Source organism: Centruroides sculpturatus, unplaced genomic scaffold (assembly GCF_000671375.1).
Source record: "Centruroides sculpturatus isolate CEXI.00-Female unplaced genomic scaffold, Cexi_2.0 scaffold72, whole genome shotgun sequence".
NCBI classification, from domain to species: domain Eukaryota; kingdom Metazoa; phylum Arthropoda; class Arachnida; order Scorpiones; family Buthidae; genus Centruroides; species Centruroides sculpturatus.
In genome coordinates, this window is record NW_019384336.1 from 654781 (window position 1) to 667094 (window position 12314).

General features: G+C 41.3%; 2 protein-coding genes across 2 annotated transcripts; both read right to left on the minus strand.

Annotated features, from left to right (window-relative positions):
- Positions 1-226: 226 nt before the first annotated feature.
- On the minus strand, positions 227-1219 carry LOC111632249. Its single transcript, XM_023376642.1, has one exon. It carries the CDS (start codon positions 1217-1219, stop codon positions 227-229), a length of 993 nt encoding a protein of 330 aa, XP_023232410.1.
- An 8883-nt stretch (positions 1220-10102) lies between these two features.
- LOC111632265 lies at positions 10103-11125 on the minus strand. The gene has a single exon (XM_023376663.1). The coding sequence runs from the start codon at positions 11123-11125 to the stop codon at positions 10103-10105; it is 1023 nt and encodes a 340-aa protein (XP_023232431.1).
- Between the last annotated feature and the right edge of the window lie 1189 nt (positions 11126-12314).

A 12314-nucleotide genomic window follows, 5' to 3' on the forward strand; every position in this document is an offset into this window, starting at 1 on the left:
ATCAAGCTGATAAGAACAGAACAGATGATTTTATTTAAATTCCTTAATATTTACAGAAAATGGATATAAAGAGGTAGGAATAAATGAATAAATAGTAACCCGACAAGGGCACAAAGCCAGCCAAATATATACATAGTAAGCGGTTTACATGGGCGCTTAGCCTGCTGGAAAAGTACAGGGATGTGGAGAATTATGTACACAAGTAGGCATAAAGCCTGGCGTCCGATTAGGCAGAGTCCAAACGTTGGTTGGCACGAACAGGATAGTGTCTTTGTGGCCGATCGTTGTTGCCAGGTCTGGATGTTTGGCTTGGATGATTGTGTTGAGATTGTCCATTTGAGGGAGGATGTCGACGTTGTTCGTTGTAGAAATGTCCACGGTTTAGATGTTGCATGTAGATCTCACGGCTCCATCTAATGGGGTCACTTACCATTAGTTTGGCCATGAGTTTAGAGTAGTTTCTTCCAATTCCTAAACGTTGAAGCACTGCGATGTTGCCAGGGTCATAGGCACCAAGTGACCCAATGACGAAAGCATCGCAGAACGTGTCGTAGCCCTTTGTCCTGAAGTGTTGAGTAAGTGGGCGATATTTTTGGATTTTCTTCTGTCTTGCGTTGTTGAAAGCTTCATGACCATTTTCGAAGGGAACCACCACGTCCACGATTGTTGCTGTTTTGGTTGCTTCGTCGATGGCCACGATGTCAGGTCGACAATTTCCCTCGTAGTCAGGAACACGTTGATTGGTGCGGATGATTAAGTCTTTGTCGTGAATGGCGCGTCGTAGTCTGTCCAATATGGCGTTGTGTCTCTCCGTCGCAAGGTGTAGGTTACGGTTGCAGTGATTCAGCACATGGGCGAGGGTCTCTTTCGGGTAGCTGCAACGACGACATTTGGATGAGGACTGGCCAAACCGACGGAGGCCATTCAGGGGGACCACGCTGAGTCGAGCCCTGTGTATGAACCTCCAGTCGGCGAAAGAGGTGTAGCGACCATCTCTGAGAAAGTGGTTACTTGCCGGATGTTGGGCAGTGAGTTTAATAGCTTTGCCCTGATCCGGCTTGCTCAGGAGGCGATTCAAAAGATGGTTTTTAGCCATGGCAGTGATGGCTTTGGAAGTGGCGTGTCGTGGGATCGGGTTGCCTGCTGCGGTGATTATGATGCTGTCGTCGGCGGTGACCCAGGTGATGTCCAGCGATTTCCGTAGTCGACATGTGGCCATGCGCAGGCGTGTCCATGTTGAGGTGATGTCTGTAGGCTCTGAACCAAACTCGCCCTCCGTCGACCCGTTTAGATAGGTACATAGGTCCTCCAGCGAGGGTTCCCGACAAATGCGCTTCTTGACGACACTACGGAGAAAATTAAGTGCAATGGAACTTACCCTTTGGTCCCGGGAGGTGAATAGATGGACTCCATCAAATCAATCAATCGTTATTTTATTAAGGTGTGAACACACATATCCCGGCCCCGCATAATAGCATTACCGGGAGTAAAGTACATCAACATAATTTTACAAACAATTTTTACAAGGATAAATACATTCAATATTATGATAGTGAGGATATTTATAATATTTACAGAGGTAATTTTTCATGTTGTATCAGGTCATATGAAGTAGTTATATTAAGTACATATATAGTAGTAACAGAGTAACAATAACANGAATCCAGGTCTGGTACTAATTTTAGGCAAAGATCATTAAGCTGATAAGAACAGAGTTAAAAGCCATTTATTGATAAATTGAATATGTACAAGATAGCCAATGGAGGCAAGAAATGTAGACACATGGGCACATAGCCAGCCAGGAAGACAACATATGGTTAAAGGTGTTAGAATATACAAATGGAGGCTCAGCCTCAGACGCGTGGACAAGGGCACACAGCCAGCCGAAAGAAAATACAAAGATTCGCGAGTACATGGGCGTAGAGCCAAAGTGGCAGTAGCCAGATACAAGTGAAACGCGAGTATACAATGAGACTTAGTTCTGGTAGCGGCTGCCCAGATGGTTGGTGTAAATGTCTCTACTTCACCTGATGCAGTCGCTGACCATGAGACGTTTCATCAGTCTAGAGTATCTTCTGGAGATGCCAAGCCGTTGTAATACACACTCATTGGAGGCATCATAACCGCCAAGGGCGCCAACAATGAAGGCGTCGACGAACGTATCGTAACCTTTGCGTTTGAAGTAGTTCGCCAGGTCGGTACTTGGATACCTTCTCGTTGCGGGCGCGGTCGAAGGCGTCCTCCCCATTTTCAAAAGGGGTGGCGACGTCGACGATTGTAGCGGTTTTTGGGTTACTGTTGACGATGACCAAATCAGGACAGCAGGTACCTGGGTAGTCAGGGATCCTCTGGTTGGTGAAGACTGTGAGGTTTCTGCGGTCAATGGCGTTGTAGAGCCTATTTAGAATGGAGTTATGGCGCTTAGTTATTAGGGAAAAGTTCGGCGGACAGTGATTCACAACATGTGCCAGGGTTTCACAATGGCGCTGGCACCGACGACAGTTTTGGGAGGCGTTGCCGAATCTCTGGAGGCCGCGAAGTGGTACAACCCTGAGCCTCGCACGGTGGACGAAGCGCCAATCGGCAAACCTGGTGAAGCTGCCGTCGTGTAGAAAGTGGTTACTGTTGGCGTTACGTGCGATCAAACGGTAGGTTTTTCCCTGGTCGGGCTTGCGGAGAGTAGCTTTGACTGCGTCGGAGAGGAACTTCATGGCAGTTGCTTTTTGGAGCGGTTTTTCGTTAACGGAGGGGATGAAAGTGCCGTCTGCGTTGGGTTGCCAGACCAGGTCGATGTATTTCTTCAGGCGATGTGTAGCCATACGCAGCCGGGTCCAGACAGATGGTATATCGTATGGATCGAGTCCAAACTCGTTTTCCATAGACCCGGACAGGTAGGTACAGACGTCGTCGTCACTGGGAGGCCGTTTGATACGTTTTTCGACGACCAGACGCAGGGTGTTCCCGGCGAGAGCAGCGACGACAGGGTCTCTAGAATGAAGGAGGTTAATAGCATGGCTTACCTGCGCGACGTAGGCCAGGATGCCACATGGGGTGATGTTGGCCCCTCCCTGGGCGTGTGGCATGGCGATGATTTCGGGACTGGCACGTTGCGGCAGGTACATCCATTTCTTCACATAACGCTTGATGGATTTGTCCAGCTTCCCTAATGATTTCTTTTGCACACTGCCGAGGATTAAGTAAAAGGTGAGTCTGGATATTAAAAAGGTACTCACGCAGTCGATCTTCTGCCATGGGGCGAGGCGGGAACTGTCGACGTGTTTTAGGTTGGTCAGGATCCCGTCGATGACAGTTTCGGCGGAGCACCCCACGGTGAAGCCGGTCGGTATCCCCAGATGGTGGTAATGGTCATCTTTTTTCAGGTGAGGGATGGTGGTGTCCTGGATGGAGAAGTGCCTATCTTCGTCGCAGCGGTATTTGGAGGCGATCGAGAGGGTGGCACATTTAGCTGGCTTGAAGGTAAGGCCACAGTTTTGGGCCCAGGTGGATAGGAGGTCTAGCTGGGTTTGGAGGCCTTTGGCGGTACCACTGATGATTGTAATGTCATCCGCGTAGGCCAAGACGGATATGGATTGGTTGTGCAGATGGTATCCCAGCTTTAGGTCGGAGATGAGGCGTAGTGCCGGCTCGACGACGATGTTAAAAAGGATGGGGCTCAATGGGCACCCTTGTTTGACCCCAGCTAGTATGGGTATGGGAGTGGTCAGACCAGTAGTTGATCGGATGCGGGTGTTGCAACCATCAAGGAGGGCCTTGATGCAATGGATTGAGGACTCGTCGAGGCCGCACCACTCGAGGCAGGTGTAAATGGTGTCATGGGGCACGGACCCGAAGGCGTTGGCGAGGTCGAGCCACGCCACGTGGCACCCATGGTTCTTGCGACGGGTATTCTGGATAGCAGATTGTAAGGTGAAAGTGTGTTCGGAGCACCCATCGTACCGCATGAAGCCCTTCTGCGCTGCGGAAATGATGTTGTTCTCCTCACACCAGCGCAGGAGACGGCTTGCGATACAGGCGGAGTAGACCTTGCCGAGGGTGTTGGCGAGGGCGATGGGCCTCCAATTGTTGATGTTGCCTTGGTCGCCTTTCTTGTGCAGAAGGATGGTGGTGGACGTCTTCCACGTGGAGGGTGTGGCACCGATTCTCTGCACGGCATTGAAAAGGGCCGAAAGGATGTGCCCTTGGGGGTCGAGGCACTTCCAGATGTAGTACCTAACGCCATCGGGACCAGGGGCAGTGTTCCGGCATTTGGCAAGGCGTTTGGCGACCTTGGCAGGCGTGAACTCACCGCAGAGAGGATTACTGGTGGTTGGCTGAGGGCGTTGCGGGAGAGAAGCAGCTAGCTGATCCTGCGGGACAGAACGGCGACCACTGGTGTTAGTAAAGTGATTAATGAGTGTGGACTCACCGATGTTACAGTAGCGGCTGGGGCCGCGAGTGATCTCCTCAAACGCCTTGTGCTTGTTGGCCCTGTAGAGACGTTGGATCCTACTGGCCTCAGCAGCGTTGTACCTCTGTTGACGGCGGGTATTCCCTTGGGCCTGGGGTCTGGGATGATGCGGATGGCGTTGGTGTTGGTGGATACTACGTTGAGGGTGTTGTTGAGGAGCCATACTTTGTGCAAGGTTCGTGAGGTCGTCCACCATGACCTCGAGCATGTCGATGTCGAGGGCACAGTTGAAACGGTCTCTCCAGGCAATAACCCAGGATGGAGGAGCAGCAGGCGTGCTGTCAGTGGGAGGTTGGTCGAGCTGGTTANCACGTTTTAATTTACTCAACAAATTTTTATTTTAAAAAATTATTACAGTAGAGCCTCGATTATCCGATTTAATTAGGGACTGGGGTTGGTCGGATAACTGAAAATTATGAAAAAACCATTATTAGTGTAGTACAGTAGAGCGTCGGTAATCCGAAGGTTGGTTATCTGAAACGTCGGTTATTCGAAGGAATTCCAGTCGACAATTTTAAATTTTCGCCTATGCTGTGGCGCTTTTAATCTTTGGCTATGTCTTGGGCTACTCAAATATTTTACGTTTTTGATACTAAATTAACTTCTGAAGTATAATTTTTTATTGTTTTTATGTTTTTCAATATATATTTTGTTTGTACAACATAAAAATATGATTTTTAACGATACAATAGCTTTCGTTAGGCTTAACATCGACGAAAATTCAACGCGAAGCGACACGCAACAAAGAAAAATTTGAACATGGGATAAATTAATATATTTTTTCGTACATTATTTGTTATTTGAAATATCAGTTATTTGAACCACCCCAGCTCCCAATTGATTCGGATAAACGACGCTCTACTGTACATTATTATATCCCATGTAATTAGTATGTTAGTATATCACTATTAACCTACTTCGCGTTGAATTTTCATCGATGTTAAGTTTAACAAAAATTTTTTAAAATAATTATCGTCGCTATTGTATCGTTAAAAATTAGAAAATTAAGCTTCGTTTAAATACTGGCTCTCTTTCATGGTCGATCCAGTGTTGCCAGCTAAAACACGTAAAAATAATATTAAAGTAGCCAATACATAGCCAAATATTGTAGCGCCACATCACTAGCAGACATTTAAAATTTGCCGACTATAACTCTCGGCTAATCGAGGTGACGGTTAATCGAAGATCGGATAATCAAAGCTCTACGGTATTACAAATTAGTACAACTTAATTTTATAATAATTAAACGGAATATATTAAACTTATTGTTAAAATAAAATTAATTTAATTAAGATTCGTGATCAGTATGGCCCAAACCACTACGACTCTTCTACAATATACAAAAGAATATATCTATTATGATTCTGTAATGGCCATCGTTTATTTATAGATCAACGTTTTTCTTCGAATCTTATAGCACTTTTTTCACTGAAAGTGGAGAACATTGTCATTACCATTTGCTTAAGGAAAGACAGATGTATGGACGACAGTGAGAATTTATAGGTTTTTTTGAAATTGCAAACCAATAAATGTTCTTAATTCTTAAATTGTCAAGTAAAAAAGTAAGAACGAAATGCAATAAGCACATTGTATGTCTCTTCTTGACTCTTGTCTTGTCATAGGGTTCATCTAGAGATTGCAGCCTCTTGCGCTATGTTCTCCGATTTGTCGCCGCTTGTAGTTAATTCGGGCGACCCGTGTGTCTAATGTATTGTTCCAAGGCACCCACTCGCTTATCGGTCGATGTCATTGATGATGGTCAGTAGATCGGGGTTGATGAGCGAGTCAGACCGGTGTTTAGAAACAGAGTCATACGAAGGGTGCGACGGGGTATGTCGACTCAGAAGTGTTGTGTTGTTTCCTTTTTGTCGCAGTTAGGACACACTGGTAAGTCCGCAAGGCGCCGAAGGTGCAGAAGATTGTATGTCAATACTGCTTTAATACTTTTAGATGAAAAAACCGATGACATAGTCCGTTTCAAATCAAACGGACTACGCCATTGGTTTAACACATCTCTGTAAGCAAAGTCTTCATATATCAATTTTAAATATTATAACGTGTTCACATATAATAAAAATTTTATTGCTGAAAAAATTGAATTTATATTATCTTAATTGACAATAGTGTCGTCATTTTATGCAAAAAATTTAAACATTCAATGGAATTTATACGAGCAGCAGCATCGGGTGTTGCAAACGACAGTACTTTAACTGAAGTCGAAATCATTTGGATATTTTTGTGTTTATTATTTTTTAACTTATATTAAATAGGTATGCTTACTTTCTTATATTATAAAAAGATGTAAGCATTTAATTCAGTCATTTATAAATAAATTACAGTTTGCCAGAAAATGATGGGCGATTTTCACTTAAAGAACTCTTCTTTAATGAATTAAAGTTTAAAAAGTGAAGACAATGAGGATGGTAGTAAGTTAATTATAATTAACTATAACGATGTTTATATAAAAAAATATTTGCTTAACTCTATTTCTTTATACTTCGGAAAATGTGAATCAAGTTTTATACACAATTATAGTTGCATACATCGTAAGGTATTTCTTTTATTACTTTGCTGGATGGTCTTTAATCTTCTCTCATAACAAATAGCAGATAAGACTTAAATAAATAGTAACTATCCATACAGCTAGTCGATTCTTATTATAGACTACGCGTTGCTCGATATAGTCTGATTACTGTAGTAAATTTAGTATATGGCTACCAACGATTGTTATCGATGTTATGTAACATTAACTAGTTGAAACTGCTGAATACCATACACGAGCAGAAAACTTTTTTTCCTCGCGGTGTTCGTGAGTTTAACATGTAAGTAAAAGCAATTTTGCATAGAAGTTCAACTGTGTGGAGTTTGTATGGCGATATGCCGGTGTGGAGTGCCTTTTTTGCAGATCGTCCATATAACGGACTGGATTGATTAATGTCGGTAGTTTTTTTTATCAGTTAAAGTCACATGTCTAAAACTAATGGCCCATGCTTACGAGATAATAAGTAATTTTTTTTTCTGATGGTTCTGTAGCTCTTCCAACACATTAATGTGAAGTTTGTCGAAACGTTGCAAAAACAAATCATTACGGAGCGTACACCTGCATTTCTTGTTACAAGTGGAAAGCTTAGTAAGGTTTTAATTAAAGTTTATTATTATTATATAAGAGATACAATTGAGCGTACAACACATTGATCATGCTTGTATACAGTTTGATATTACATAAATGTCATATTCAGATTTATTACAGAACTAGTGAACGGAAAGGATACAAATTATATGTAGAGAGGGGCATTATGATTCGGATTGGTGAGTTAACATGGTACAAATTAAATTTATTTAATAACATGGTACATATCGATTACATGGTGATTACCGGAGCGCGTTGCTACATATACAGTGTCAGGTATTAATAACAATATTACATAGTTGCAGGTATGAGATAAAGTTCAGGTATATAGAGACTGATTTGCCACCAATGCTGTTGTCAGCATTGAGTCAGAGACAGACAAAAATAGTGACTACGTCCAATCATCATTGAAGATATAGATACCGTTCACTTTTTTCCATATTATGTTTATGGTATTGTGGTAAAGGGTTTGAAATTCCTTGTCGGTAAAAAGTTTTTGATCGGTGTGTAGTTTGAGATTGGCTTCTTTTTTAATTTTATTGATTGTGATGATTGAATTCCACCTTTTTTTATCGTAATATAGTGCACATCTCGCTTTTCAAATGATTCGTTTGGCGAGTGCTATAAGCCAGTTGATGCAGTAGGAGTTTTGGTTGGTGATCGGAAAGTTCATGTGGTACTTGATAGTGTACCATGTAAGGTCAACTTTAAAGATTTTGTAGAACCATTTCCATATTTGGTTGGCAAGTGAGCATTCGAACAAAAGATGAGCAGTGCTTTCATCTTTGTTGCAACGAGGGCAGCGGGCATTGGATAATCGATGGTAGTAGTGTAGATATTCCTTGGTCATCATTGCGTTACTTATGACCCGCGATGCAGTTTCTCGCCATTCTGCAGGCAACCTGCCAAGGTTCATCCATGTTTCGTCCCAAGAGACACTGCTGTCATTTAGGTTGATGTTATAACTTTGTTCGTGTATGCTCCTGTAAATCGTGCTTGGAATGATTTTATCGTGTGCCTGGCCATTTTTTATTAGGATTTTAGTTATTGATCTCCAGGCGCTAAAGCGTTGATTGTTGTCCATGAGGAAGGGTCTATTAGGTAGATTGATAGGGTGCTGCCTGATGGATGAGCCGAGGATATAGAGTGCCACATCTTTTAGAGGATGGAGCTGAGTGTTGATTGAGTTCAATAGGTTTGAGATCTGCAGAGATTGTTCTAGGGACTTTATGTCCCAAACACGCCACCCGCCTTGGTTGAAGTCATTCCACATGATGTTTCTCCCCACCGGTTCAAAATCGCTTTGCCAGATATAGGCATAAATGAGTTTGTCAATGGTCCTAGTGTCTTGTTTACGTAGGTTAGTAGTATATAGCGTATACATGATTTTAGCTATTAAAACTTTGTTAGCAATAATAATCCGTTCTGGTAGGTAAAGCCAGATTTTTTCCCAGTTTTTGATGGCATTTTTGATCTTGTTAGTCATGTCCTTCAGATTGTAGTTCTTGCTGTTGTTGCCCAGCCAAACTTTTAAGATTTTGATGTTGTTGACGATGCTAAAGGATGTGCTGTCGAGTTTGATATGGCCATAAATGTTTATTATCTTACTTTTGTTGTGATTTATTTTCATGCCAGTAAGCTTGCAGAACATGTTTAGTTTCTGTGTTATTCTGTTCAAAGAGACGTTGTCGTTTATAAAAAAGTTTAGATCGTCCGCGTGAGCGACATATTTGATTTTATCAACCATGCCAGGGAGGTATATGGGGGTGATTAGGTTGTCTTGCTTTATTGAGGTGAGGAGACCCTCTATATAGATTGCAAACAAGATCATCGAGCAGGGACAGCCCTGCCGTACTCCCGCTTCACATTTGATAAATTCAGAGTCATTATTATTGATGGTAATTTTAGTTTGAGGGTTTTTATATAGAGTTTGAATGTATTTAATTTCTTTGTCATTCAGGCCGAAGGTAGTAAGGATTTTCTACAGAATTTCTCTATTTACAGTATCGAACGCCTTTTCGACGTCGATAGAGAGAACAGAGAGCGGGGTCTTTCTTTTAGAATAGATGTCCTGTATGAGGTTAAGAAAATTGTGTTGTTTTGTATCGTGCGATCTTTTATTCCAGCTGTTTGGGTGGTGCTTATGTTATTGCGAAAAATGCTTTCCAGTCTGTTGGCTATTATGATGCTATAAATTTTATAGTCAGTATTTAGAATAGTTATGGGCCTATAATTCCCAACACTACCTTTGTTATTGCCCTTTTTATTGATTAAATTCATCCTGCCAATATTGAAGTCTTCACTAAAGGTCTCGCTATTGTATAGTGTGAATAGGATGTCAGCGAAATCGTCTTTGTAGAAACGGTAGATCTCGGCTGGCAGGCCGTCTATGCCTGGTGCTTTCCTGAGATGGAGTTGATCGATTGCATTTTTGATCTCTTCTTTGGATATCGTGTTGTTAATGATGTCTTCACTCCTGTTTTTTATAGGTTGAATGCTGTCACTTATTTGTTCCCAGATGGCCCATTGGTCGACGGATGTTTATAGAGGTTTGTGTCGAATTTGTGAAATTCTTCAAGGATGCGTTTATCATCGGGAATATGGATGCCGTTTACAATAATGCTGTTTAATGTTAGAGATTTGTTGGGTTTGATTTTCTTTTTAAAAACGATTTTTTCAGTATGCCTTTCTATACCTAATTTGCTCATCCTGTAGTTGATGTAACTGTCCTTTATTTTGTTTTCATATTCATTACTGATATCATTTTCTATAGCCAGAGCAGCTTCTCTATTATTGTCTGTAATTTTTCTGCTGAGTTCCTTTTGGAGGTGTTTTATCTTGTTGAAGTTATTATGTTTGATTCTGAGCCATGCATTGTTGGCGATAGAGGTGATTATGTTTTTGATTTCTTGCCAATTCTGCCAGTTTATATCAGATTTATTCTTATCAAGGATACTTTTGATGTCTTTCTGGAAGGTGTTGTCTTGTAGGATGGTGTAATTTATTTTGATTTTGTTATATCTGCTTTTCTTGTAGTAACAATTGATATCCAAGCTAATCAGTTTGTGATCAGATAGTTTCTTGCTGTTGTTGTTGAGAAAGTTGATGCTTATGTTATTTATTTTACCAATATGCTTGCTGAGATAAATCCTATCAAGACGTTCTTTTATTCCTTTTCCTTCCCATGTATAACCTTTATAAAGTGGGTATTTAGACCTGTAAGCATCTCTGAGCTCATAGCAAGAGATTAGATCGCTGATTATCTTGCGGAAGCCGTCTGGGTAAAGGCAAGCGTTTTTGTCGAGTTGTGTGAGTACACAGTTGAAATCTCCGGCTATCAGTAGTTCTCTTCCTCCTATAAGATAGTTAGGGACGAAGGAGAACAGGTGCTTGCGGTCAGTTAACTGCGGAGGAGCATAAAGATTGACAACCCTTATGAGTTTATTATTTATATTGATATCAACTGAAAGGACTCTACCGTTAGTATCTGTCCTGAAGTCGTTCACACTGATATTTTTATGTATCATTGTGATGACTCCCGTGCCTCGTCTAGGGGCGAAAGAGATATAGATATTAAACTGAGCAAATAGTTTTCTTAATTTTCTAAGGTCTTGAAAATCATACATATTGGTATCTTGAATTAAAAGGATATCAGTGTGTTGCGTGATGACAAGATTAAGAAGGTAAATCTGCTGTACTTCATCTCGAAATCCGGAGATATTAATGGATTTAATATTTAGGTTATTATACTTGAATGTTATTTTTGTTATTCTGAGAGATCACTCTTTTGCTTTTTCTAGTTTTTTTCTTGTCTTTTTTAACTATTATTTTTTCTACCTCTTCGATGATTTCGTCTTTGGATAAAGTAGCATCTAAACTTATTGATAAGATTTTTTCTCTTACTATTGCCGCGTTTTTATTTTCCTCTATCCTGTCTTCAAGACTATTGTCGGATTCTTTATTATTTGTTTTCCCCCCCTCATTTTCTATATTCTGTATATTATCCTCCTTCTCAATTTGTGTTTCACCTACTTTTTTAATCCCCTTATTGACTTTTTTTATTTCCTGGCTGTCCTGTTCATGATTGTTCTCTTTTTCATCCTCATTATCACTATTTTCTTTTTCACCCTCGTTGTCTCTATTCTCGTTTTTCTTCATTGTTATTTACTGTTTGGGATTTCAACCTCTCTAGGCTTTTCTCCCTTTTTCTTTGTTTTTCTTTGTTTCTGGCGCCTGATTTGCAAACCTCAGTTAAAGATAGTTCAGGACATTCGTCTGTCATGCTATGTACTTTCTGGCAACAGTAGCAAGCCGGGCAGTTCTTCACCAGGTGGTGAGGGCTTTTGCATCTATGGCAGAGTTTGACTGGGCATTCTTTGATTTCATGCGATACGCTACCGCAACGCCAACACTGTTTTTTTCTGCCATTGTATATGAGTTCGACCTTATTCCCTAAAATTTCTAAGTAGTTGGGGAGAAGCTTACGGGTTTTAATTATCACTCTATAAGTACCGGTTTTGATTTTCCTATTGTCAATTGTGACCGTATGAACTAGGACCTTATTGACTTTGCCATATTGTGATAATACGCTTTTCACAGCATCTTTGTCTGCTTCATTCGGAACGAATCTTACAGTAACGAGCAATAGACCCTCCTCCAGACTTTCACAAATATAGTTCAAATCACCTACCTTTAGATTATGTCCTAATAGCTTTT